The sequence below is a fragment of the Botryllus schlosseri genome, chromosome 13, assembly GCF_051294905.1.
Source record: "Botryllus schlosseri isolate E-star chromosome 13, Bs_hap1, whole genome shotgun sequence".
NCBI classification, from domain to species: domain Eukaryota; kingdom Metazoa; phylum Chordata; class Ascidiacea; order Stolidobranchia; family Styelidae; genus Botryllus; species Botryllus schlosseri.
The window spans coordinates 12500859-12527852 of NC_137248.1; the positions used below are offsets into that span (position 1 = coordinate 12500859).

The following is a 26994-nucleotide window of genomic DNA, read 5'->3' on the forward strand; positions in this document are numbered from 1 at the left end:
CGCAGCCTCAGCCGAGTGACTGCGTGGTTATATCATAATTCCGACATAAATCGACTTCATTTTGAATCTAGATTACGTATGCTACGTATCCACGGTGCGTAAATAAACAACAAACAGCCTTCAAAGTAAACGCATTTCTCGTTCAATTTATACAGCCCATAGTTTTAGTAGGCATTCAAATTTACTGTTCAAAATTCCAAGCAACTTTTCGGGGTCCGGATTTGGCCCGCGGGCCTAAAATGCCCAGCTGCGCCCTACGCTAATCTGCAAGCCTTCGGGGAACCCCTAATTTTTAGTGAGTCACAAAAACAAAAATTTCCCACATCACACATCTCTAACTTCACATATAACAAATTACATACATTGTGTGCTCGGAAACACATGTCAAGAACTACTGATCTACTGAGTTGTCTTTTAGTTAGTTGCGGATTTTTAAAGGTTGGTAATTCAAGTTCTAGTTCTAGTTGATGGTTTTGAAAAGTGAGCAGTTCTAGTTCTAGTTGCGAGTTTTAAAAATCCAGCCGTTCGTGCAAGTCTGCTCCACTGACCGCACGTCATGAAATTATTGTTTCGTGTAAGCCCTATTTTAAAAATCCACTCAGGAGCGCAGTGTGGATTTGAATTCAACGACCGACATCGGTGTAAAAAGCGTATCGTTAATAAAACTCTAGCAATCATGAGGAGTATGTATGGCGCTGATCTGTAGGTCATTTATACTGTACCAGCAGGCCAAAAATATCTAGATATCTGGATATCCCTACAGCATTATAGACAAATGTGGGGATTGATAGACAACCCATGGCTGTTTCAACATGTTCTTATCTGTTAATCGAATTGTGTCTTGTGTAAAGCAGTGTACGTCACGTTGTGCGTATTGTGCGGATATGAACATAAGAACGCCTGCCGACTATATTATACTATATGGCAGTGTGTCGGGAGTGGTGCAATCCTAAACCCATTGTGCTGTGACCCATGATCCACCCCGAAGTATCATATTGGATTTTCCCAATTGCGCTTCAGTAGCTCTTCTTATTCTTAAATGTGGCTCGCCTTGCTCTCAGACTTGGACCGCCCGTTGTATGATACAAGGAGTAGATGATGATATACAACATTTTTGGCATGGTAATGAAAAATCGCATTCAGAGATACACCGACTTTTGCACATCCACTTAAATGTCCAGCTGTAGTCTCGCATCTGCACATGGTACACCAAGTGTCTAAAATCTGAATTGGTGATAACCTGACTTATGTTCAGAAAGAATACTGGTGGAGTCTGGAGAAACCCATGGATATTATTTCGAAGTGTACAACAACCAAGAAGATCATATGCGAGCCAAGCAAATTTGTATCGATGCTGATGGTTGGTTGGTCGAGCCGAGAACCAAGTCGTTAAGTGATGGAATCGGAGATATCGTCGAAAGGTGAACCGAAAATTTCTTCAAGCCTGTTATCCACTTAATGACGATTCAAGTGAAATATTGGTTAAATTGTCTATAGACCGTTTCTGAAATAGTCATATATTATGTAGTCTGCCTAGCAGCCTAGGACTTCATTTTATTGGGGCGCTAATATCTGAGAACACTTCCTATGAGGCGGTTTATTTGTGATCGTTAGATCTATAGATACTTTTGAAGTTGTGAAGATGCGTGCCGCAAATAACTTTCCGAAGTGTGATACTATACAACTAACTCTTATCTAAACTAATAAATAAAGAGCAGCGACGAAGTTTGCACCAGCATCTCAATCACGGATGAGTAATCTTCTTTCCAGGAGGCTCAGACATATAAAACTGAGTGATAATAACTTCCGTGTGCCTAGTTGATATTGCCGTTTTAAGCAGCAGTACATATACACGGAATATCTCCTATTCATTTCATTCGCAATTGATTTTATAGCGAAAGCAAGAATTGAATTGAATTAGATAGGGTATACATAAGTTACATTGGCGGGCAGCGTTATGACAATGAAGTCAGTATCTACTATGGGACCACACGACGCGACGTATTGGATATATTTTGGGAAATGTATTGATGTAGCAAGGCAGTAAACACAATTGTTCGGTATCGACCGTGCGAGCTTTGACGTACTAATCAGTTGAGTTCATATGTCTGTTTAAAATTTTGTATTTTATGATTATAGATACTACGGTGCAATTGGGTCGATTATTATCACATGATGTGCGGCGGTATACATCACATAATGCCACAATAAGCCCATGAAAATGTAATACATAATTTGTAGTATACTTCAAAATACCCATTAGTGCTGTTGGTAATGTCATCTATACATCTTACAGTCCTGTCTTCCACTACATAAGCCTAATCACAGGTAGGCTAATGGTTGTTAGTTACTATATACCTTTTACTCAAAGAAATGCTGTATAGCAGGGGTTCCCAACCTCTTCCCACCAACGCATCATTTCGAGGTTTTATGCAGTGCTCGCGTACCACCTACATAAGCTACGCGCGCCGGAGGCGGTCAAAAGCGTCTCCCCCGTGCTGAGCTGCCAGAGGGAGCGAAACAGAAAATAAACTGCCCATTTTAAGGCGCAGTATATGATTTCTGTAGTGAGTCGATTTGGATTTTTGTGGTCCAATCTATTAAAAAAAAACGACTAGGTCTATTCAACGTAGGCCGTCATTCGTGTAATTGCCCATACCCACGATGACGACGACGGCTTCAAAAAGCTCAAAATCAACCCCACCTGAAAAAATCACTTCGGTCGAAAAAAGAACAGAATGTACTCTCGTATCACCTGAAAGACCTTCGCGTACGAATAGTGGCACGCGTACCACAGGTTGGGAATCACTGCTGTATAGCATTTGAAAATGATGTGAATTAAACTTATTCCGCATAGTTCGTGGCTAATTTGGGACAAAAGAAGCCTGGTATACGTCCAAAAGCATATGGCTGGTGCAAGCTAGGCATTCCGCTTTTCACTCAACAAGGATACTTTACTAGACAGCAGAGTTGATTAGGACATAAGCATCCCTTACAGATACCAAAATATCCGAATTCTACTTGGAAGTCACTTACGAGAACTAGACATTTAGAATCCTGTCCATATTAGGCACTCAGTCAAAATGCGAATTCTGCCCCAATCCTGCTTTGGAAGAACTTGCCGGACTCCTGTCCGGTTGGAATCCAAAATCCTGATTCTTCACGCCTACATGTCTACTATGTAGGCAGGCACCATGGGTTCTCATCGCCTTGTTACGAACCAGTAAGGCGCTTGTAATCGGTTCGAATGGTACATTACAGTTTTTGTAGAGGGAAGAACGCTGATGCTAAATATGGCTCTTTCAGTTATATCCACTGCTTAATATAAAAACGAATCTAACTATATTTGTCTGATATTGATCTTGTACTTTATGATATCACAACTACATTTGTTTATTCAATTCTACACACAGCTTAGGTTCAGGATATGAATACCACAGTGGATTGGAGCGAGAATCAGACGGGAAATGGAGATGGGAAGATTATACCGAACTCTCATGGAGCAATTGGTTAGTCTCGGTCTTTCTCCTTTAAGCCAAACAACCGACAACCGATTTTCGGCTACTTCTACTTCGTCATATTTTCGTGACTTACTTATCTTTCGCTCTTTACAGTTTTTAAATTAGAATTATCATGAGAGAGAGGGAGAAAGAGAGAGAGAGACAGAGAGAGAGCGAGAGAGGAAGGGAGGGAGGGAGAGAAAGGGAGAGAGAAAGAGAGAGAGACCAAGACGTAGCAGTTCTGGGACTGTTTTCGCGGAGAGTCCAGAATTATTGACGTACTTCGAGCGCAAAATATTAGGAGTGATTAATATTTTTCCACAAAGTATCGGTCAACATAGTTTATACTGCGGCTGCGTGTTTCAAGTGCGTGGTTTCAAGCCGCAGGGTTACGCATACGGTAGTTTTATCACAATAATTAGGGTTCAGCAAAACGTTTGAAATTATACGATGGGCCGTATGTTCAATTACCTACCCAATGGCACAAAGCGTTAAAGATGTAGGGTACTATTAAATCTGCTACAACTTAACCGCATCAATCATTGCCGCAATGCGGTACTTGCGATACAGGTGAGGGCGTCATGCCGTAGGATTTTATAAAGGGGTGTTAAGAACTACTGTTCTATGGTAGAGTTATAAGTTGTATCACATGATGCACCCGACTACTTATGCTATCGAAACACAACCCCAGCTCTATGCACCACTCGCTTAAGTCAATTTCTAATTTGACCATCCATGGGCATGTGTCTACTACTGCTTTTAGAAACTACTTACTTAATTAAGTAATTTTCGGAGTCAACAAATTCTGCGGTAAGTGGTGTTCGGTTGCTTTAGCCGCACTTGAGTAGAGTTATTCACCTCTAGTTTTAGCTCTACCTTAGTAGTTTCCTTGTCTACTTCGACCACCTCTGTTAATCGGCTCAGTGAGCTAGCACAGAGAGCCAGTTTGGTGAGTTTTAGTAAGACATACTTACACGTAAATAGAATCCCTCAAAACAGCAAATGTTGAACATGTTATTGTGCCACTATAACCACACGATGACAGTGTTGAGCATAGCTAATCTAGTCTAGTGATTCCCAAGCGCGGCCCCCAGCTAGCCTTCTCGCGGCCATCAAAATTATTAAGAAATCGAGTTATGACAAAAATTGAATTTATATTTATAAAACACACACTAGCTTGGCTTGGAGTCTGGAGTTTTAATTAAGATTGCAGGAAAGTCGTGAGTAGACACTGCTATCGTTACGTCAAGTTGAACAAGCATTAGCTATATAGATATAGGTAAAGACAGAACTGTAACTGCTGCACGCCCGGGGGGGGGGGGGGGGGGGGGGGTTGGGGGGTGAGCTCAAACGGGGCTCAGAGTTATTTCGTGAATTAGCATAAATTAAAGTTTATTTTTTGGAAAATTTATGCATCTTTTTCGATTTTATTGCTGTAGGCGTGATTTAATGCTGCCAAATATCTTGATTTTTGGGTACTCATCCCCAAGAAAAAATGCGCAAGAATTATAGAAATGGGCATTGGGCGTATCGGCGTTAGCCTTTTCCGCGCCACGACGCACCAAGCGAGAAAACCTTGGCCGAACAGGACTGTCCTTATGCTGACAGAAAACGTCGCTATTCCAGTAAAGAAATACCAACTAGAAATCGTGTGCGTCTCTTTAGAGCCTACGTTTGGGCGATTCTATATTTTTTTGATATAGCAGACAGGAGGTCACGAAATAACATGTTACGGAATCATACTAATGGGTCCTACAGTTTCTAAGACACCTCACTCAGCTCTACCGGTAAATCTGATTACGCGAGCAGCGAGGACAAGAAATTGATAGCAATATATATGCAATTCCCGATCATATTGACCGATTTTATCATGAATTATTGAAAATTTTCGCTCCTCGCGCTGGCTCACTCAGCAGTTCAGCTTGTTTCGTGATAAAAGCGAACAAGGTGATAGGGATAGGTTTATCACCCTATGAGATCCCAAGACCCAAGTTTACTCGTTTTTGGGAAGGGGGAGCCTGACGACGTGCTGTTTCGTTCCTGCCAACGGGTATATACGCCCCAAGTTGTTTAATCATTATTGAGGGCTCCTACCTTTTCAAACACACTTCACTCGGCTCTACCTGTAAAACTGATTACGTCAGTAGAGAGGATAAAAATTGATGGCAATATATATGCAATTCCCGATCATATTGACCGATTCAATCATGAATTACAGAAACTTTTCGCGCTAGGCGCGTCTAGGCGATAGAACCTGACTCCCTAAATCGCCCCGAAAGCAGCATAATTGGTAGTCCTATAGCTCATGACCGAAGCGTCCACATAATTTGATAGGTCCGGTCTTTATCGAAAGCTAGTTTCGCACTGATTCCAAAAATGCAAATCGAAATCTCGCCAGGTCAATAAAACTACTCCGAAATAGCCTCCAAAGGTCGACTGTTCTTAACAATGGGAGCGCAGCAACACAATGACCATAACAATGACCAATGACGTCAAGTGATTGATCGGAACAATGCCAATTTTCATATTTTGATGACATTTTGGGTCCGTTTAATTGCCCTGGTATTCGTGCGGCCCGACCGTGCTCTGAAATTCTAAATTTGGCCCCGACACCGAAAAAGTTTGGGAACCACTAATCTAGTCACCATTAGCTGGGTTGCAACCAAGTCACAAGGTTTTGAGCCACAGGTTAATCCGACTCTTGTAGTTTTGACTCGGGTGTAGTCAAGTCCGAGCTATGCTGTTACACAGCACCGTAACTGCCGCACCCCAAACCCCCAATTGGGGGGGGGGGCCGAGCTCGATGGGGGGCCCAAAATTATTTCGTGAATTAGCATAAATCATAGAGCATTTTTCGAAAATTTATGCAATTTTTTCAAAAATTTTGCGCGCTGGGCGCGAATTCACGTAGCCATTTATCTTTCTTATTGGGTATTGGGCCATTACCGCGCCACGACCCACCAAGACATACAATCAAGTTTTAGGCCATATAACATGCGACTCCAAGAAGTGTGCCAGAACGATTGGCAGCGAGAAATGCTTGGCCGAAAAGGTCTATGCCCTTATGCAGATCAAAGACTTCGCTATATATACAAAATACATATAGGTTTAATTGTCCATAGGCGCCTAAATGACTGGCGCCGAATGTTCATGTCTTTGCAATCTGAACCTCACAAGACAAATACCATCCCGCTGGGAAAAATTTTATGCCAGTGAAGAAATACCAATTTGAAATCGTGTGCTTCTCTTAGTTTAGAAGCCTACGTTTGGGCGGTTCTATATTTTCTGATATAGCAGACTGGAAGTCACGAAATAACATCATGTAGCGAAGTCATATCAACGGTTCCGCCCGCCCGAAGATGTTTAATCATTATTTACGGGCCCTCCCGTTTTCAAGACACTTCACTCAGCTCTACCGGTAAATCTAATTACGTGAGTAGAGAAGACAATAAATTGATAGCATATTATATATGCAGTCGCCGATCTGATTTACCGATTTTATCATAAATTATCGAAAATTTTCGCGCTTGGCGCTGGCTCTCAATACAGTACGGGTAATTTCGTGACAAACGTGAACAACGTGATGGGGAGTCGTTTTATCACCCTATGGGAGCCCAAGACCCACGTTCTTGGGGGCATGACGAGGTGCTGTTTCGTTCCTGCCAACGGGTATACGCCCGAAGATGTTTAATTATTATTGAGTGGTCCTACCATTTCAAACACACCTCACTCAGCTCTACCGGCAAATCTGATTACGTGAGTAGAGAGGACAATATATTGATAGCATATTATATATGTAGTCGCCGATCTGATTGACCGATTTTATCATAAATTATCGAAAATTTTCGCGCTTCGCGCTGGCTCACAATACAGTACGGGTAATTTCGTGACAAACGCGAACAACGTGATGGGGGGGGGGCGTTTTATCACCCTATGGGAGCCCAAGACCCACGTTTTTGGGGGCCTGACGAGGTGCTGTTTTGTTCCTGTCAACGGGTATACGCCCGAAGATGTTTAATTATTATTGAGTGGTCCTACCTTTTCAAACACACCTCACTCAGCTCTACCGGCAAATCTGATTACGTGAGCAGAGAGAAGATAAAAAGTGATAACAATGTATGCAAGTCCCGATCATACTGACCGATGAAATCATGAATACTAGAAATTTTGCGCGCTTCGCGCGCTTAGGCGGCTAAAGCTGATTCACTAAAGAAACTCCCAATGAAAATGATGAATAGTGGTAAACAGTGTATCGCCGGAGGGGGGTCTATAACACTATAACACTATGGGGGGCCCAAGACCAAAGTTTTTTTTGGGGGGGCTGACGAAGTGCTGTTACGGCCCTGCTCACATCAACAGAATGGCCGTCTGGGATGAAATATCCTTCTGTGCAGACTCATTTTAATTGCAAAATTGCCAATAGCCTACTGATACAAATATGTTGCTGATTAGAGATGTTTTGCTGGGGATTGTGGTAAAAAATAAAACGTTGAATTAGCAAGGTCAATCACCGTTACTTCGAAATGTTTACGAAAATCCATTTTCTCCTGTGATATGCATAACCTTTTTTATAATAACTTCATAGTATTTCAATACGAGCTGCTATAAAATGACCATTGACTAGGCTTGACGTTAAAAAATTGTTGGTCAATTTTGGTGCCATATTTGTTGCTGTCATACCTAAATGTGCCGTCGGAAGCTTTACCCGTTATTATTACATTCGCAACCACCTATCTTTGTGGAAACGGATTTTCGGCACTCGCTCATATCAAATCGAAGGCGCGGATTTTCAAGACAAGACCACGTATTTCATGAAATGCAGTTGCATAATTCGCTTCGAAATGATAAAAGTCAACCCAATTGCGCTTATTGTATCAATTCGCCAGGGGTTATAACTAGGACGTCGACTGAAAATACAAAATCTACATATTCATGAAAGGGGACATCAAGATGATAATTTCAAAACCATAACTTGTAGATATTGTGCTTGCGACTGTGAATAGTTGTTATTGCTTATGTTTTCATGCCAATTCCTTTTCAGGGAGAGTGGGGAACCGAAGAATGGCAAGGATTGTATGGCACTCCGCAGTAACATGATGTGGTTCACCGTGGGCAACTGTAAAAGGGATAAAAGACAATACATTTGTCAATATGGCAAGTTTCAGACGCAATCCTGTTTATACATCGAATGCGATCTCTCGCTAAACATATGGCGCAGTCTTTCTCAGTTTCCGCATATTCCTTTAATTTCAGAAACGTGTAAACCAAAATGCGAGAACAGCGGAACATGCATTCGCGAAGGAGACTTTGAGTACAGCTGCCATTGCGCACCAGGCTTTTATGGAAACGATTGCGGCGGTAGGTTATCGGCCCAATTCAGGCTTATTTAGCTCGATTTGACATAGTTCGCAGCCTTGCATTTTACACATGGAATTGGCGTAATAAGTTCATGAATTCGGGTGAAAAGTAACATAGTGGGAGTGGAGTCCTTCAAAACGCCTGTTCTATTTCAATGTACATCGTATCGATTGTTGATATATAATGTCCTTTTCGATTCTCTACTATAGTTGTTGATGATTACCCCTGACGAGTGTCAGCCGAAAATATTCGGGTTCATTTGAATATGAATATACTGTTCAATTGTATATTGAAGTTCTGTACCTCCAAGAGCTCATGGAGCTCTTTCTCCTTCTTATTGTGCCTCATTTTACATGCCGGCTATTAAGGTGACTAACATTTCAAAAGTCTGAAATCTGAATTTGACGAGCCTGTTCCAGGACGGAGCTCATGCACTTTCAGTCTCAAAACCCATTTTCTCCATAAGGCTGCTGTGATTTTGGTCCGAAAATGCATGAGCCCAGCAGGTCCGTCAATTAGATGTTCCCAAATCATATCAGAAACAAGAAACAAATTAAAAAATTTGAAATTGTCGTGGATTTTCGACTTGCTTAAGCTAAAACTATATGTCGGTAGACCTCTAAATTAGGATCCATGGTCGTTTCCTAATGTTTTATCAATATAAAATTACTTAAAATAACAAATTAGCCATGATGTCATTCCATCGAAAAATACGAGGAAATACCAGGTTGACAATTTGTCAACGTGTGTGCCGATTAGGTTACTTAAAATTCCTCGTGCTCGCGGACTCATCCAGGCCCTTCCACGGACTCAGTTGAGTCCGCGGACTCGGGGTTGAGAAACACTGAGCTCACCGACAGTGCAAACATCTTTGATAAAAATAGAGGTTGCCTCAAGACTTAAGTATATAGGACCCATTTGGGGATTGGCCCTTGCCTATTCGCCATTTGACTCGTAAGAGCTATTGCTTTCAAAATACCTATTAGGTTCAATTTGCGTTCACAACAGACGATTACTGTGAAACGTTTATGAATCCTTGCAAAAATGGAGGAAGGTGCTACTCAGATCATGTCTCGACTCCCTATTTCAAGTGCACATGCAGCAGCGGATACTATGGAGACACATGCGAAAGTATACTCACCAGAGTATCGTCAAGTGATTTCACATAGGCCTAATCATCCTCAATTTACCAGAGGGATTTTGCGATGTGATGTCAAATCCTTGCATGAACAATGGCACGTGTAACTCATTGCATCACGGATCTCTTCATTACGAATGCAGATGCACGGACGGGTATTACGGAAATCAGTGTGAGCGTGAGTATATTCTGGGAGCATTGAACCCTGTCTGTTATTCCGATTAACGTGGTTGGCATAGAGGACTACTGTGACGCGAACCCATATGCCTGCATGAATGGAGGAACATGCAATTCCTACGACGACGAGTTTCCATATTACGCATGTAACTGCTCAAGTGGATATTATGGCTATAATTGTTCAGGTTAGTTGCATGCTCACCAGTGTTGTAGCGACGCGAGTCATGACTCGACTCGAGTCGCAATTTGTAATTGACTTGACTTGACTCTAGTATTTTCTTTAAAATGGAAAATGACTCCACTCGACTTGATCCAATTTATGTATTGACTGGACTTGTGCGAGTAATTGCGTGCGACTGGACCTGGTCATATGACTTGAGATGAATTCTATATGATTAAATCCAAGTGTATCGGGACCGATACTTGAATAATAGTCACAGAAACTGTCTTTTATCTGTTTGAATAAACATGCAAAGAGGGCTAAAAATTAGTATATTATGACTGTGAGCCCTTTGCTATCACCAAAGAGTTTTACAGAATTGAGTTTAGCCTGACTTGAATTCGATAATGAACAGTGAACATAAAGACTTGGACTCGGACTCGCCCCCTTGCTCATTGACTCGGGGGTGAATTGAAAATGACTCGACTTGACTCGAGTCACAACTATAAAAGTAAAATGAACTAGCGTCTCGGAACTGTGTGACTTGGCTACAACCCTTATGCTCTCTACAGTAGGGCTTTCCAACCTCTTTTTTGCACTGCAGTCCTCTTTGAAAATAGAAAGTATATCAGTGGCTCACTGTTTTTACAACCCTTGGAAAAAAGGTCTACACCAGTGGTTCTCAACCGCCGGTCCGCGGACCGGTGCCGGTCCGCGACGTCGTTCCTGCCGGTCCGCCAGGGATATTACAATTTTACACCTCAAGTTCAAGATGCAATGTTGAAGGCTTGTCCATTGATAAAATGATTAAAACATCAAATTTTAAACTGATTCAGAACTTCGTGAGGTAATATTATGGCTGAAAGCATGTTCGATTGGACTTATTAAGTTCAAGACGTGTCATTTGACGACATGCGAGCGACAAGTACAGAACAGATACGAGCTGACTCATCGCTAAACAGCGCAGTTTGCGCGATAATTTGTTTTAAATTCATTCATTCTGTGCAGGACCGTAACTGGGGCACCCCAAACCGCCCAGTTGGAGAGGGGCCGAGCTTGAGAAGAGCCCAAAATTATTTTTCAAATGAACATAAATGACAGCGTACTTTTAAAACAACTTTTCCCAACATTTGCCATTTTCTTTTCGCGCTTAACGCGATTTATTGTCACTAAATGTCTTGCTTATTTGGTGTCCGTTTCCGGAAAATACGCATGATAAATAGAAATAGGCATTTCGGCGTCAGCCATTACCGCGCCACGACGTACCAACACATAATCACGTTTAGGCTTACATGGGACTCCTGAAACGCGTGCCGAAAATGTGGCAACGAGAAAACCGATTCAGTCATGAATGATCGAAAATTCTCGCCATTGGCGCCTTATGGGCCCAAGGCCAACGTTTAGGGGCGTGGGCCGACGAAGTGCTTTTTCGACGCGGATTGCATGTATAGGGAGGTATTTTCTTCCGGCGCGCATCGTATTCGTAGTTGGCAGAGTAGCCTATGCGTTCGGTCGCAGTGGATAATGAGCAAAGGTAGCACGAGAAGGTGCTTGGTTTGACTCCGAAACGCTTCTTAACTCGATATTGTCAAAGAAAAAAAAAATATTATTCGAGTTGATGTGGTCGGTTAAACCCACGACCTTTGGCGCGAAAGACTGTAAACGACTCACGGCGGTAGCACGTTTATCTGGACGAGGCAATTTTACCTCAACTCAGCAGACTGACTACCATAATATCACATGAATGTCATCATGAAGATAATTAATTACGATCAAAACCCTCTTAATGTCGCTCTCTAGCACCATATAACAGCAAAAAAACGGTTGCATACTTTACATTTTGACTTCATTTCAATTTTGAAAGTTCACCGGTCCGCCAGACATTTTTTGAAATTTTGCCGGTCCGCGAGATGAAAAAGGTTGAGAACCACTGGACTCTACACTACATTTAAAGTGGAGTAGATTTAGTGAGATAAAAAAATTTGAAAAATGGGGCCATAACTTCCACGTTAGGACATAGCGCTATTACTGTTGGGAAAGCAAGATTTGTTTATACGACATGGTCATTTTCAATTGATGGCAGTGTTGGGATGACTCGAGTCACTTTTTTCGTATGACTTGACTTGACTGGAGTCACTTTGCCAAAATGACTTGACTTGACTTGACTCGGCGCATCAGAAATGTGGATTGACTCGTGACTCGGAGCAAAATTCACGTGTCAATTTCAAGTCACCAAGTAATCGGTGTCGACAAAAATCACTGTGTCTTGCATATGTTCGGATTGTTCGCAAAACGCTGGTGTAACCCGTGAGAGCGAGCAATCATTCAATGATCGTGTGTTTCACTGAGCCTCCATTGTTCTCACATAAACAAAAGGTAGTGATTGCAGCTTACAGCTTACTGTGTGGTAAACTAGTAGTGAAGTAATTTAATAGCATAATATTCATTTCTGTTTTCTGTTCTTATACCTTAACCAAATATCTTGTTTTAGTTAAATTGAATTCAAATATAGTTTATATACTCCTCAACCATCATTAATTGTATCATATCAATATGTAAATGAGTAATGTATTGCATCTTATCAATTCGTTTCTCTATTTTGGCTGGTAACTTTAAACTGAGGCTATGCAATTACTTTCGTAGTTTAACAGTTCTACGTATATGTGATGGCTACAGCGCCTTCTTGCGTGTATATTTAACTATGTATTCGTTCATCGGTTCAGAATCAATGACCACATCATTCTGTATTTCAGACAGCTAGCAAAATGCAATGACGTAATCATGCCTCATACCTCGAAAAGCCAATTTGACTTGAATTGTGTCTTGACTCGTGACTTGACGTGACTTGACTCGACTCGAGTCACCCCAAAAATCAAGTGACTTGACTTGACCTGACTCGACTCACCTTTGAAAATCGATTGACTTGACTTAACTCGAGTCAAAATGTGCAATGACTCGAAATGACTCGTGACTCGAAGGTAGTGACTTGATCCCAACACTGTTTGATGGTGACGTATGGGGAGATCAATACGTTATGGGGCGTTCAAATGCAGTGTTCGTCGCGATGCATCCAGAATATGTTGATGGGATCATATATACATCGATCCTCTTAAGGTGAAATCCACACATTCTATATCGGGGATATAGGTTAGGGTTACCATATGTCCTCCTTTTTCGGGATTTCGAAAATGTCCTCCAAGGACGCCTAAATGACCTCATTTTCGGCCATTCGTCCTCTTTTACAGCTCGGGATCGGCCTAAATGACGCTAAATTGGTGATATGGACATCCAAGCGGGTCATTCGAGAGTCGATTGAATGTGACCACCATTTTTTTAGTCAACACCACCAAATTCAAGTAAAAAGTGCGGAAATAGGGGGCTGAGCGAAAGTGATGGCCTCTTTTGTTAGTTAACACCACAAATTTTACAGCAAAAATAGCAAAATCGGCTGTTTTCAGTCTTGATCAACTAACTTTTCTGATTTGGTAAAAGTGTCAATCTTTCCCGATTCCAAAATATGGTAGCCCTAATATAGATGCGATTTTGTTGCTAGACGCCTTATTGACCAAATATATTTGGGTTGGAATCAGTATATCAACTACCCGAATTTTGTATTGAATTTCGAAATGGTGCTTGTGAAACCCAGTCTGTGCGCAGAATTTTGCCTCGCAATTCGGTCACAGCAATGCTGCGACGTCTACGTTACCGAAATCAGCGGTATATAAATTAAGGTATTGGAAATGAAAGGACGCTATGATAGTTAAACTGACACGCCGGTGAAAATAGACGCAAGGCGACGTATAGACGTCAATGAAAATAGCTCGCCGTGGAGTCACAAAAGGTCAAAAATTTATACTTAAAATCCATCGCCTATATCCAAGATACACGAGTCCAGCAAGGCTATATGGAATACAAGAAACACTGTGTGCAGATTGCATTATATTTTGCCATGAAATACTGGAATGCATGCTTGGCGATCAATTTTACTTCGGCATTCTCTCTCCCTTTGATTGATTGAGCTTAAAATCCCGGCTCTTTTTCGGAAAAATGCTGGACTAAATTCACCGGCTCCAATGATGTCTCGAATTGCATCACATGTGCCGGACATTTTCCCCCTCTATCAATGTAACTTTGGACATTTGTGTAGTTAATAATTGGGCGTTATTTAACTAGACTAGATCGAGTGTATTGAAGAAGCCAAGACTACTTTTGTTTTTCGTCGGATTAATGACCTTCCCCCACGCTATTATGCTTATAAGCGAGGATATGCAAACATTATGTGAGGTAGGGTATGTTATTTACCAAAAACCGAAACAGTATCGTTATGTCGATCGATTAGAAACAGGATCGATTTAACGATATAGCATTCACACTAGGGTTGCATTTAAAACAAAAATCAATTTAAAACAAGTATATTTAAAACAAGTCCCTAATTCAAAACATGTTTTTTATTGTTTTTTGTTTGTTTGTTGTAGCCATGACGTCGCGAATATTCAATTGTGACGTCATAGTGAATTGATATTGATAATTGAAAATGTTTGGTAAATATAGCCCCTTTGACGAAATATCTGTACTAGGAATGTTTAACCGACTATTTTTGGGTTCCAACAATCCCATATCCATATACGTCGGTTATATCGGGTGGTAATCTTCAGTAGGCTCATACAACATGCTTTTTGTAAAGTATTTACACAATTATGGCATAATTTTACAACTTAAAAAAAACTATTTTGTTTTTACAAAAAGGCCTTTGTTTAAAACACTGTTTAAAACATGTTTTAAAAAAAGTGTTTTAAAACACCGTTTGTTTTAAATGCAACCCTCATTCCCACCTACCTAACCCACCACATATTTCGAAGATGATTACTGCGAGGTAGCACCAAATGCGTGCATGAACGACGGAAAGTGTATATCAACAACCCACCCTCCGTACTATGACTGCAATTGCACCGCGGGATATTTTGGAGAAGACTGCACTAGTAAGCCTCTACCAGTATAGATTATCGCTGTTTGGGTCAATCCATTTCCACGCTTTTGTCAGAAAGTTATTGCGAAGCAAATCTAAATGCTTGTAGGAATGGAGGTAACTGCACGTCCAAAAACCAGACGGATGATGGTATCTCAGTCTATTACGAATGCGACTGCACAGGCACGGCAGGATATTACGGACAGAACTGTACAGGTAATGGTATCAAAGCACAAATGTCGCATTGAGATTTGAAGGATTAAGTGTATTCCAACAGACGATTATTGCGATACACATCCGAATCCTTGCCAAAATGGAGGAACGTGCAATGCCGCCCACGGCGCGTATCCTTATTACCAATGTCAATGCCAATCAGGGTATTACGGAAATGTTTGCGAAGGTTGGTAAACTGCCTGTTATATCCTATGATAATGACTGAAGCAAAACACTATCAGATGGATTTTGCGAAGCAAAGCCGGACACTTGCTCTAATAATGGAACGTGCCATTCAATCAACGGCACTTACCCCTATTTTGAGTGTATGTGCACGCCGGGTTATTACGGAAACATTTGTCAAGGTAAAGAGCCGTGTGTTTTTTCATATTCCTAGCATTTAGAATCTTTATATTTTGTTATGCGTATATTTCTATGCATGTGGGATGCAGTGCTATAACAAGCATTTGTATATATTTTTGAGAATATATAAAACCCCTATTTCTTTGGGCAACACGGAATGAAGAAGCTGATGATAGCACTATTTCCGATTTTTTTTTTTGGTCTGTGTACACCTAGTTCAGTATCCCGGTACCCACAAATAAATAAGGATCCGCGATAGAAAGTTTGCCAATCATGGACTTGAGAGCAACATCAGGAATATTCCGGATAGAAAAAGGAGGTCACATAAGCCGCTAAACTATTTAGCGAGCAGAGTTTGTTTTCGCACTCAAAAATCAAAAGAGGCAAAAACAGAATCTAACTCAATATTTTATTGCGGTCGTAAATCATACTTGCCTACATGCATGCATAATTTTGATTAAAATGTTGTACATGATTTATATCGCGGTATAAGTCTGTGGTAGATTTTGGTTTCGAGTGTCTTCCACACCCGTACATTTACACGGGTGTAAATGCACTACATGCAAAATACATCCGTGGTATATTATGCGAGTCACGAATCAGTTTCAGTGATATATATATTATATTTAAGACAATTATTGCGACGCATATCCAGAGACTTGTTGGAATGAAGGAACGTGCATTTTAAGCCCCGATCGGTATCCGTATTATGAATGCAACTGTAAAGCTGGGTATTACGGACAAAACTGTACAGGTATATAATTACAACACGAACAAATAGTCTTTTAAAGCGGGATACGTTAGTGTCGATTTTTCCAATTCCCAAAATATTCGAACTACGGTGCGCGAAGGCGCACGAGGAGCGGCATTATCCGTTAAAATCAACATGTATTGCCGGCTCGAGTCTCATCAAATTATAGACTGCAGAGCTCCGTTTTGCTCAAAATATGGAAGTGTACTTAACTGTAAGTGCATGTGAGATATACGGTCAGACTTACCAAGGAGTGTACGCCGCGTGTCAATTGGCATTATGAAGAAGTTCTGGATCGCTTTTGAAAAACGGCTTCCTGCCACGACTTACGCCTGTCATGTCTGAGCACCACGGACAATCAATGTCTTGAAGTCATATCTTTATAAAGACGCGTTGCCGCATGCTGGTGAATCACACAATTGGAATTGAGAGAGATACGTCAAAGAAGTGCGTGTGAATATAGCCTATATATAACTGATTTGTACACCAAAGCTTATATTTGAGCATATTGACTGTTATAGTTGAACCATTTCCCAAGTTATCTACACAATTTCTTCCTTTTTTTCACCAGATGAGTATTGCGACGTAAATTCGAATCCATGTTCAAATGAAGGGGTGTGTAATTCAGCCCACGATGCCTACCCTTATTACGTCTGCGACTGCAAGGACGGATACTACGGGGATATTTGTGAAGGTGAGTAAAAGGTCTCCTAAACATCAGAGGTAATTACTACTTACAACGTTATCAGATGGATACTGTGAAGCGACCACGAACCCTTGCTGGCATGAAGGGCAGTGTAACTCGTTCCATGATTCTTTCCCGTATTTTGAGTGTATATGCTCCCCGGGATATTACGGAGATATCTGTCAAGGTGAGCCCTGTATTACCTGATTACTAGGGTAAGTTTTGTTGCACTTGAATCGTGACAAAGTTGCCTTTAATTTTAATAAAAGTTGCATTTATGCACAAGTTTTTTAAAATTTTAAAAGATACTCGAAATGCGCGTCGTATAAACCCAGCTCCCATACTATGCTATTACTGCAACCCTAAAAGTTGACTGGTACATTTTAATTTAGCTAAGATTCAAAGATCAGGTAATACTTGCGGGCCGCACAAAATCTCAGGCGGGCGACAGATTGTAACTTAAAGACCATCGTCGTAACAAATGCCAAGGTTATCGATTCTTATTTGCAAAATAACGAATGCCCTTTTATAAACTGACTGTTCGACTAACTAATCTATCTCAACTAAGCGTGACCTGGGAAGACTAGTAACAACACTACTTCCGTTTTTGCGGGCTTGGCCAAAAGCCCATTCATACTTCCACTTACAATTTAGTTTGGGCACTGTCGTGCTTGACTGGATTGTTGAACTTCTGGCTTGCAAGCCCACTGTTTCGTCATAGATGACATTCAGATTCAGGTATAATCCATCACAAAGCTCTTTGTTATGCAAATCAAAGACAATAGAATCATACTAGAATTAGCTTTATAGTATGTTTTATAAGTTAATTCTTTACATTTTGCGCAATGCATGAAAAATAGAAAAAAGTTGCTAAAAGTTGCATTATAAAACTACTAAAAACAGCTGAAAACATCGTACTATAAATTCTGAGTATTTAGGAAGCTGCTGGAAGCCGTAAAAAAGTTGCAAAAGATGCAAAAACGTCCCCACTGATTACAACAGGAGTGGCGAAACTACGGGCCTAACTACGTGGCGAAACTACGAGAGTCTAAAGAAACTTTTTATAAATATTGATCAAATGCGTACTAAAAATCGAATTTATGCAGGGACTGGATTAACTTTTTCTTAGTATATTTCACCATGATAATTCTAAGACAGTGGTTCTCAAACTGGTGGGCGCGCCCCTCTTGGGGGAGTGAAAGCATTTGAATGGGGCGCGAAGCTGGTGTCAACTGAAAATCTTTTTCGCGTCCCGCGATTTACATCCGATTCATAGTTATTGCTCTGTATTTAGTATGAATTACATATTTCAAAATCTCTCATCCACAGTCGTAACCTTCCATGCCATCAAACTACACGTAAGGTTCGCTAGCATCCTGGTTGCGTTTGGTGATATAACGATAAGGGGGGCGCGAAATCGTTCACCATCATAAGGGGGGAGGGGCGCGTCTTGAAAAGATTGAGAACCGCTGATCTAAGGTAAATATGTAATATCACATCGAGATAGCTGCAACAAGATTGACATAATTTGGATCACGAATGGGATTTCAGATTGGCCACTCCATATTTAATTATTTCAGTGATGTGCTTATAAAAAACAATTCGGGCGTGTCTTAGGTAGATTCGTTGACTGTATGCGTAGAAATGGAATATTTATATTTTATCTACACATAGTAGAAGCGTGTTTGAAGCTAACATGGTGATGATGCTGTCAGCATTATGTGTCCTGGAACTGAACCAAAAGTGGAATTAGTAAATCTATGAACAGATCGCTGCTCACAGATTTAAATTTCAATCCTGTTCTAAATATCGGGCCAACCGACTTCCATCTCTGTAGTTTTGACAAATCGGTTTTTGAGGCCCGCCAGCCTATGAAATCTCGCCACTATATGTTGCTGACGCGTGTACGATATCATCAAAGCAATGTTTCGCTTGTTCTAAATAAGCCCATATATTATCTCCATGTCCTCACTATATAATTAAATTTAAGTATTGCGTTTTGGTTTATAATCCCAATGATATGGTGCGGCCCGCCAATGGATTCAGATGTTGAATGCGGCCCGCGAGCTCAAAAGTTTGCCCACGCCTGCATTACAATATACTGCCGTCGTGAAAAAGCTCTATTGATTATATGATCCACTGCTTTTTTCTCTCCGCATAAACAAATCAAATCGAAATTATTTGTTAACAATATTGTACGCGTAGATTTTGTTGAGCCACAGCAGCTCGACCATTTCGCATGACTGCGAGGTCTTTAACGTGTTGCGAAATTTCTCCCGTTTGCATTTAAATCCGTTTATAGAATCCTAGTTAAAATCGCGTTGATCATATGCAAGACCATTGCTACGCAATGATATATACCACAGTTTGAAACAAGATATTTTCAATGATTTCGCGTAAAAACGCCGCTATATTGGGCAGATGTTATGTACACTGTATACGTCCCTCACCGTTTCGTTTTTACCAGATGAATATTGTAATATAAACCCCAATGCATGTTCAAATGAAGGGATGTGTATTTCAACCCACGATGCGGATCCTTATTATGTGTGTGACTGCAGGGACGGGTATTACGGTAATACTTGTGAAGGTGAGTAAAAGATATCGTAAATGTCATTGGTAATTTCTACTAACCATCATTGTTCCCTCTAATTTTTCACAAGTCTGCGCACACTCACCAACTCACTGCGCAATCCCTTGGACAACAGTGCTTAACCACTAAAACCAGTCATCAATTCTGATTTCTTGTGCGCAATTTAGATTTTCTGTACGCGGAGACCGTGTCTGTATTGCGCATTTGCAGACGTGCGCAGCTTAGAGGGAACATTGCTAACCATCCTAGCGCGAAGATCATATAGTTAACATATCCAGGAGAATTATAATCAGCTGATTAAAAAGTTTATTCGCTGGGTGCGGCGATATTTGCCTGTGTCAGTCGTTTGATGTCCGAGGGGTCTTACTTCAGGGACAGGACTATTCGGCACCAGCCATTTACGCAACTGTACCTGGACATCTATATCGAAGGCTTTTGAAAACACGCGTTGGTTTTATCGTCGTCAATCATACTGCGACCGCACTTCGCGCAGTCGCATGTACTTTATATGTCGTCGTTGTCCTGGCGTGGCTCGGAAATTTCTGTTAACTAATACTCCACAACCAACATACGAAACTAATAACCCGAGACTAAAGCATCCCAACAGCCTCTAAGGGCCGCTGGCGATACTAAGAAGATATCATTCTTTTATATTTTTTCGGGAGGTGGGAATACCCATAATATAATAAAAAATTGGCACTGAATCGCTTCATCGCTTCATCAACTTATCTGCGAAAAAATACTCTACTGTTTATTGATTTTACGAATGTACACGAAAAATTGGAGGGGCGTGGCCCTTTCGTCCCGCTGGCTATTTCAACGGGGGAACGTCTGGCGACTAGGTACTATTCCTTCCTTAGCGCGATAGCTCAGACGTTTCACGAAAGTAATCTGCTTACTACTTACGGTATCTTTCATATCGGCATCGGACATGTCGAGTGGGACATTGCTAATCACTCAACGCACTTCTGGAGTTCTTGCTTTGAAAATCTCTGCGCGTATTTCTATCGGTTTGTCTGGCTCTCCCAGATTGTCACATGCCAATAATTTGGATAGTTGACTATTGTTAGTACATTCAACGCACAAGTCCCCAGATGGCAGGACACGAATATCGCGATATCGACCTCCGATAACACCTAGCTAGTTTTTGTTCACGCGGATAGGATTATATTGCTGAATTGGTTTTTTCACACCTGTTATCACAACTGACATATTTCCATTAACTCCAGTCTCCCTATTAGAATTTTCCTGAGGGGAAGGGCCCTCTAAATCTTCAGTAGCGGAGCGCTATTGCGCTCCTTTACTTCCCAACATCTCTTCAACGTTACCAAGCACGTGATGCGACAACAACGTACACGATAGGAAGCGAATACAGTTGTTTCGAGATGAAGCTCCCGCTTGTAATTCGCTTTCCGACCGGGTAGGTCGTGGATTCAATTCCCGGCCGGATCAGACTAAAGACTTGATTAGTAACACTGGTATCCATGACTTGCGCTCAGCATTAACAGGTTAGCATGGAGGGACAGTGCAAGACTTGAAAAGCCTCACAAGCAATCTCCTCTCTAATTTGTCACGAGTCTGCGCGCACTCACCAACTCACTGCGCGGCCCCTTGGACAACAGTGCGTAACTACTAAAAAAAGTCATCTCTTCGGCTTTTTGTACGCGCCACACGTTATTCTGTGTGCGCACGCGCGCACCTTAGAGGGAACATTGCTCACGAGGCTATTTCTGCACCTTCCTTATCCAGGGCATATATGAAAATCATGCACTCATGGTGTGAATATGCACAAAACGTGTGTATTAGGGATGGTGTGAACGTGAGGTTCACGTTCGCGTTCTGTGTGTTGAACCTCGGAAATTTAGAGGTTCACGTTCACAAACGAACCTTGGTAGGTTCTGCACTGTGAACCTTTTTCATATATTACAATTTTCGCTTCATTATAACATCTTTGGTTGAAATTTATTTCATTTCAAATGCGGGCCACTCTTTGCATGGCGCTGGCAGCATAAAAATCAACACTAAACGAACATGCACCTTGACAATCTCAAAAAATATTACTTGCTTTGTTACAAAAGTTTGCTCGAAATATCCAGCTTTCCGTTTGTGAATATGTAGTGACTGTCTGCCGTGAGCTTGACCCGCAATCACACAACACCAAGAGTGTAGTACTGCATATAGGTAGTCAGCGAATGATGCTTATTCAACCAATCAATGAAATTGATATCGCTGTTTGATGTAAAAAATCTGGCTAGCGTACGGGTTCAATCTTAATTTCGGGGTAATATCGGTAGCAACAGAAACCCATTTTACACTCTGCTCAATGTCAACGTAGCAATACTCAGACGCCGAATACAATGTCCGGCCTGGCCTAGACCGTTAAGGCGTAGGCTTATATTCCCTAAGTCCTTGTCGAAATTTCTGGCAAAGCGATGGATGATATTGATTTTATGGGATTTTAATATCATATGATTGCCCCAGTTGAAACAGTTGATATAGGCTATCACTTCACTGAAATGTAGGGTTGGAACTAGCAATATGACGTCACGTGACGTCATGAGGTTCACGTTCGCGTTCACACAGAACCTTTCAAAAAGGTTCGCGTTCACACGAACCTGAACCTTTTAGAGGTTCACACCATCCCTAGTGTGTATGCATATTATGATCCGGTGTATATGCATTAGGGACAAAAATATACATCGTTCTATTCCTATTCCAGTTTTTAATCAGACGATTAACATTCTTCCGAATAAGTAACTTTATGATCATCATCTTAAATGATGGATTGTGCGAATTGAACCGGAACCATTGCTTGTTCGACGGGATGTGCAACTCAACCCCAGATTATTATCTATAAATTTTGTGCATATATGGGCGTCTTGATTATGTTTGCATTTAAAACAAAATCCAACTTAAAACTAACACGTTGGAACATATGGCACGAATATTTGCCATGGCGTCCAAACAAGCAACTGTGATGTGACAGTGGATTAGCATTGTTATGATGTTCCTTGGGAATTACAATTGAAAATAAAAGGCCTCTGACGAAAAAGGCTCCCTATCCCTGTCTTAAACAGATCAAAGAATATCTCTTCTCGGACTGCGCCATCTTGCAGCATATTTACTCTCTACCGTCATCATGATCCCAGCATCCATTCTATCCAAGTGACATAAATAACCTGTTGAACCGACAACGATGTCGACGGTTCGAATCATTGATCCCATATCGTATACATTATACAATATACATCGACTATTTCTAGTGCAAGTCGTCCGAAGGCTCATCAACCTTTTTGTCTTCGCGGACACCGTTTTCACCGCCTAGGATCCCCGCGAACCTCTCAAATTATAGTTCTGTTTTTTTTCCTGCAACCATTATATGTCCAAATATGAACTGCAAGCTAGCGACTGTAAAAATTGAGCTTTTCGTTAGGACGTCACAAAATGTAGATTTTTCGACAATTATTTTTTCAAAGCGAAATCACTAGATGTGATTTCTGTACCTGCCTGTCAAAAGGAAATATTATAATAGGTGGTTTGAAGAAAGCCGCTATTTCGATTTTATATGAATGAGTTTCTAAAATTCACTTTCACGTGGATGGAGTCGGAGGTAGTATTAACGCGTACCGTCAACGGCATTGGGTATGACCGCAACATGAGGCACCAAAATTGAGAAACATACTCTTCTATGCAGAACATATCAAGTCCTTATCTTAGTGCATACCGGTAAGTTTCTCGCGTGCCTGAGCTTTACACATGTGCATTTGAAGAGAAAAATATAAGTAAAAATATCGCTTTTAGTTCCCCCCCAAATCCATCAAGGTAATCACGGAACCTTTTTCGACCCATCGCCCCCTTTTCAAGGTCAAAACCGATCATCGCCCCCCAAATTTTGTGTACCGAAAATTGGGCATACAAACCAAACTGTGATCACCGGCGGCTTGACTAAAAAAAAGGTCAAATTTTCGGCTCGATGTCCAATTTGACTCACTTTTGTAACTAAATTTCCGTGGGTTGACTAACAAAAAAGGTCAGCCGTTTTGACGCGTCATCGCCCCCCTATCTCCCCCTTCGTTATTTTGGCCCCCGTCGCCCCCTTTGTCCATTTTCGCCCCCTGTCGCCTCCTTCGTTATTTTCGCCCCCCTAGACCGCCAAATCACCCCCTGGGGGGCGATATCGCCCACGTTGGGAACCACTGGTATAGAGGTTTCAACCCTTGAGAATTTCAGGAATTCCTTGCTACCGTGAATATTCATGACTTTAATGGGACAGACGGTTTCAAAACCGCAAAGTTCCAAAACATTGCTAAGGTACCTTGATTGACTATTGTAAAGTAGAAATTAGTTTAAGGATATGCTTCTGCCACTTTGATGAGTGAAATGGTCATAACAACTGGGAAAAACAGCCCCTTTATCACGGTACTTGAACTTCAATATATTATTATCGATAATCGCATGCATTTGTAGTTTCAATGTAGTCGTTTTGCGAAAATGCATGTTGCCAGTTTGAAAGTATATCGTTCTTCGATGACATGTTAATAATATGTCATATCTAACTCTTGAAACTACACAATTGAATGCTGCTCAAAACTTCATTTTTTACTTCTACTTGAAGTAGCTGTAACATATCCTGGAAACATATTTCTACACCGCTGTTTCTACCTGAAATGTATGACGTGCTGATTATTTCGAGGTTAGAAAATAATTAAGAAGAAACAGGACATCATTGATATTGTCAATTTCGAGATTTCACGGACCCCAGAAAATGCTTCGTGGATCCCATTTATATTATTTATACACAAGTATGGAAAAAATAAACATCCAACAAAGTGTCTTAAAAAGCTTTTGTTTTAAATGTTATGGGAAGTTATGTTAGTAAACCAGTGCTTTTGAACTTGTGTGATGGTTCGCACTTGTGCGAATGAAAAAAAATGGCAGTGCGAATGACGAAGGTGGTGCGAATGGTGCGAATGGAAAATACGGACAACTGCGAATGAAAATCGTGAAGAATTGGTAATTTTTCTGACGTGGAATATTTCAAATAAACCTGATAGGAAATTCAAGGGCAGTGTAACTTTCGTAGTTGAGACGTAATTGTAAAAACTTTTTCAAATCAACAATTGGGTCGCAATAATAAGTAAGGTTGTAAGCTATACTTCAATTTGTGAACAATGTGTCTCACGAACCAAAATCTTTCAGATGATTATTGTGACGCGAATCCAAAAACGTGCATGAATGAAGGAAACTGTCTACCTAACCACGACGTGTCTCCGTACTATGAGTGTGATTGCAGTGTTGGGTATTACGGAGAGAATTGTGCAGGTGAAATAATGATCATAAAGTTTTTTGACTACTAGTTCGACTCGAAAAAGTAGTATTCCTGGATTTGCTTGTAGCTTGTTTGCATTTACGATGTTAATATTGCTACGCTGATTCGTGTTCACTCCCTTCAAGGAATTTGCTATTTCTTTATATAATATCATTTGAAAATATTTGGTTAACAATCTGCCGAAGTGAAGAGGTTATTTTCATGAGACCGAACAGAATGTAGTTTTCGTGATTCTGTCCTGACCGGATAGGATGTCTAAGGAAAAACCACATGTTGGTAAATATTTGGATACTATTTCTTGTTGAGATTCGTTGGTCAGTCGTTGGCAGAGATCTAATCCTCAAGTTCATGACATTACACTGGTCTACACGATTTTCGCGGCAGGACTTGTTTGGGTCAATTTAACCTAATTTGGGAGCGATGAATACGAATCTGACCTTATTTTTGCTCCATCGCGTCACGTTTCTGAGATATTACATATGCTGAATATTTTTACTTTTTCGAGGTAGGCCTACTCAAGTAGATTTTGGCTACTTGCAGTACTTAATGAAGTGGTAATGTTTTAAAACTACTTCAAAATCTACCTGAACAGTATTCTGGATGATCTAATTACTTTTACAATTTGGTTTTTCTAAAGTCGAAAGTAGTAGAGGGATAATATTGCACCACTATCATGAGTTAAATTGTCTTAAAACACGTAAAATAGCCTCTGAATCGTGGTAACTGAACATATTTTTTCTAAGATTCTACACATGCGTAATGTCATTATAGTCATTTTGCGTTATATGCGGCGATATATCTTGCGATTTCGTATGTAGCCACCTCCGACTAACTGTTGAAAGTATGCGATCACCCTCTCCCGACCAAATATACTTAGATATTTACTGACTTTTAATAATTCTCAGACCTTTAATTTAGTCTTCCACTTGAAATGGTTTTCAGATGTCTTAGAAATGACTACTTCTACTTGTAATTGAGTAGAAATGTAAGACGTCTGTTGTGCTACTTGAGTAGCAACGCCGATTACTTCGAGCAACTATGGTTCATCGTAACATATTACGGCAAATCAGAAACCACCAAAAATGTAAAGGTTTTCGTATTTAGAACTGGCGTTTAATCATGCAAAACACGAACAAAAAGCCTCGAAATTAACCTATGCTAACCTCTGGCTTTGTTCCAGCATAGAAAAAGTGGTATTTGGTGTAGGCCACAGAATGTCCATGTCGACAGGGATCGACTGTCCTAGAACCGATGCATATTTATTTCTATTGTGAAGTAACACGCACTTCACGTTTTGTGTTGAGCTGTTAGTAAGCAGTCTCCGTTCATCTGGTTGTCTATAATAGATAATGCGAAAGAAGCCATTTATATCATGGCCATAAAACAACAGAAAAACAGTTCGGAAACAGCTTTCCTCGATTTAGATAAAATGTGACAATATATGGAAACTGGAAGAGAAGAACTAGCATGATAAGTACAGGTGGAGATTATTGTTGATAAATTCTTTCAAGTTATCATGATTATCACTGTTTTCTTTGGAAAATCAGAAATCCTTTTTCTTTTAATGTTTCAAAACAAGCTTGAAGGGCCATATATTCGGGTCCTGTACCAGAGTGAACAATTTTCTTCCATATAATATACCAAAAATACAATGTTTATTCTTTGCAAAATTTTACGTTTTACGAAAGAGCAGTGTGCTGTCACAAAATGCATTGGCTGATTAAGTCTGCAGGACGGCTGTATAAAGGTAGCTAACGTATG

The 26994-nt window shown here is 40.7% G+C and overlaps 2 protein-coding genes across 2 annotated transcripts in view; one reads left to right on the plus strand and one right to left on the minus strand.

Moving 5' to 3' along the window:
- LOC145453504 (B-cell receptor-associated protein 31-like) overlaps positions 1–26994 on the minus strand; it is a 457607-nt gene that overhangs the window by 253385 nt on the left and 177228 nt on the right. The window lies entirely within an intron of this gene.
- Positions 1–26994, plus strand: part of LOC145453482 (uncharacterized) — a 56272-nt gene that overhangs the window by 10105 nt on the left and 19173 nt on the right. The window contains exons 3-17 of the mRNA XM_080331456.1: positions 1256–1421; positions 3414–3509; positions 8542–8858; positions 9867–9989; positions 10052–10174; positions 10236–10358; positions 15193–15312; positions 15375–15515; positions 15577–15699; positions 15755–15877; positions 16507–16629; positions 17198–17320; positions 17376–17498; positions 19779–19901; positions 25104–25226. Of these exons, the coding sequence (XP_080187582.1) occupies positions 1256–1421; positions 3414–3509; positions 8542–8858; positions 9867–9989; positions 10052–10174; positions 10236–10358; positions 15193–15312; positions 15375–15515; positions 15577–15699; positions 15755–15877; positions 16507–16629; positions 17198–17320; positions 17376–17498; positions 19779–19901; positions 25104–25226 (2070 nt within the window). The remainder of the gene's footprint in view (positions 1–1255; positions 1422–3413; positions 3510–8541; positions 8859–9866; positions 9990–10051; positions 10175–10235; positions 10359–15192; positions 15313–15374; positions 15516–15576; positions 15700–15754; positions 15878–16506; positions 16630–17197; positions 17321–17375; positions 17499–19778; positions 19902–25103; positions 25227–26994) is intronic.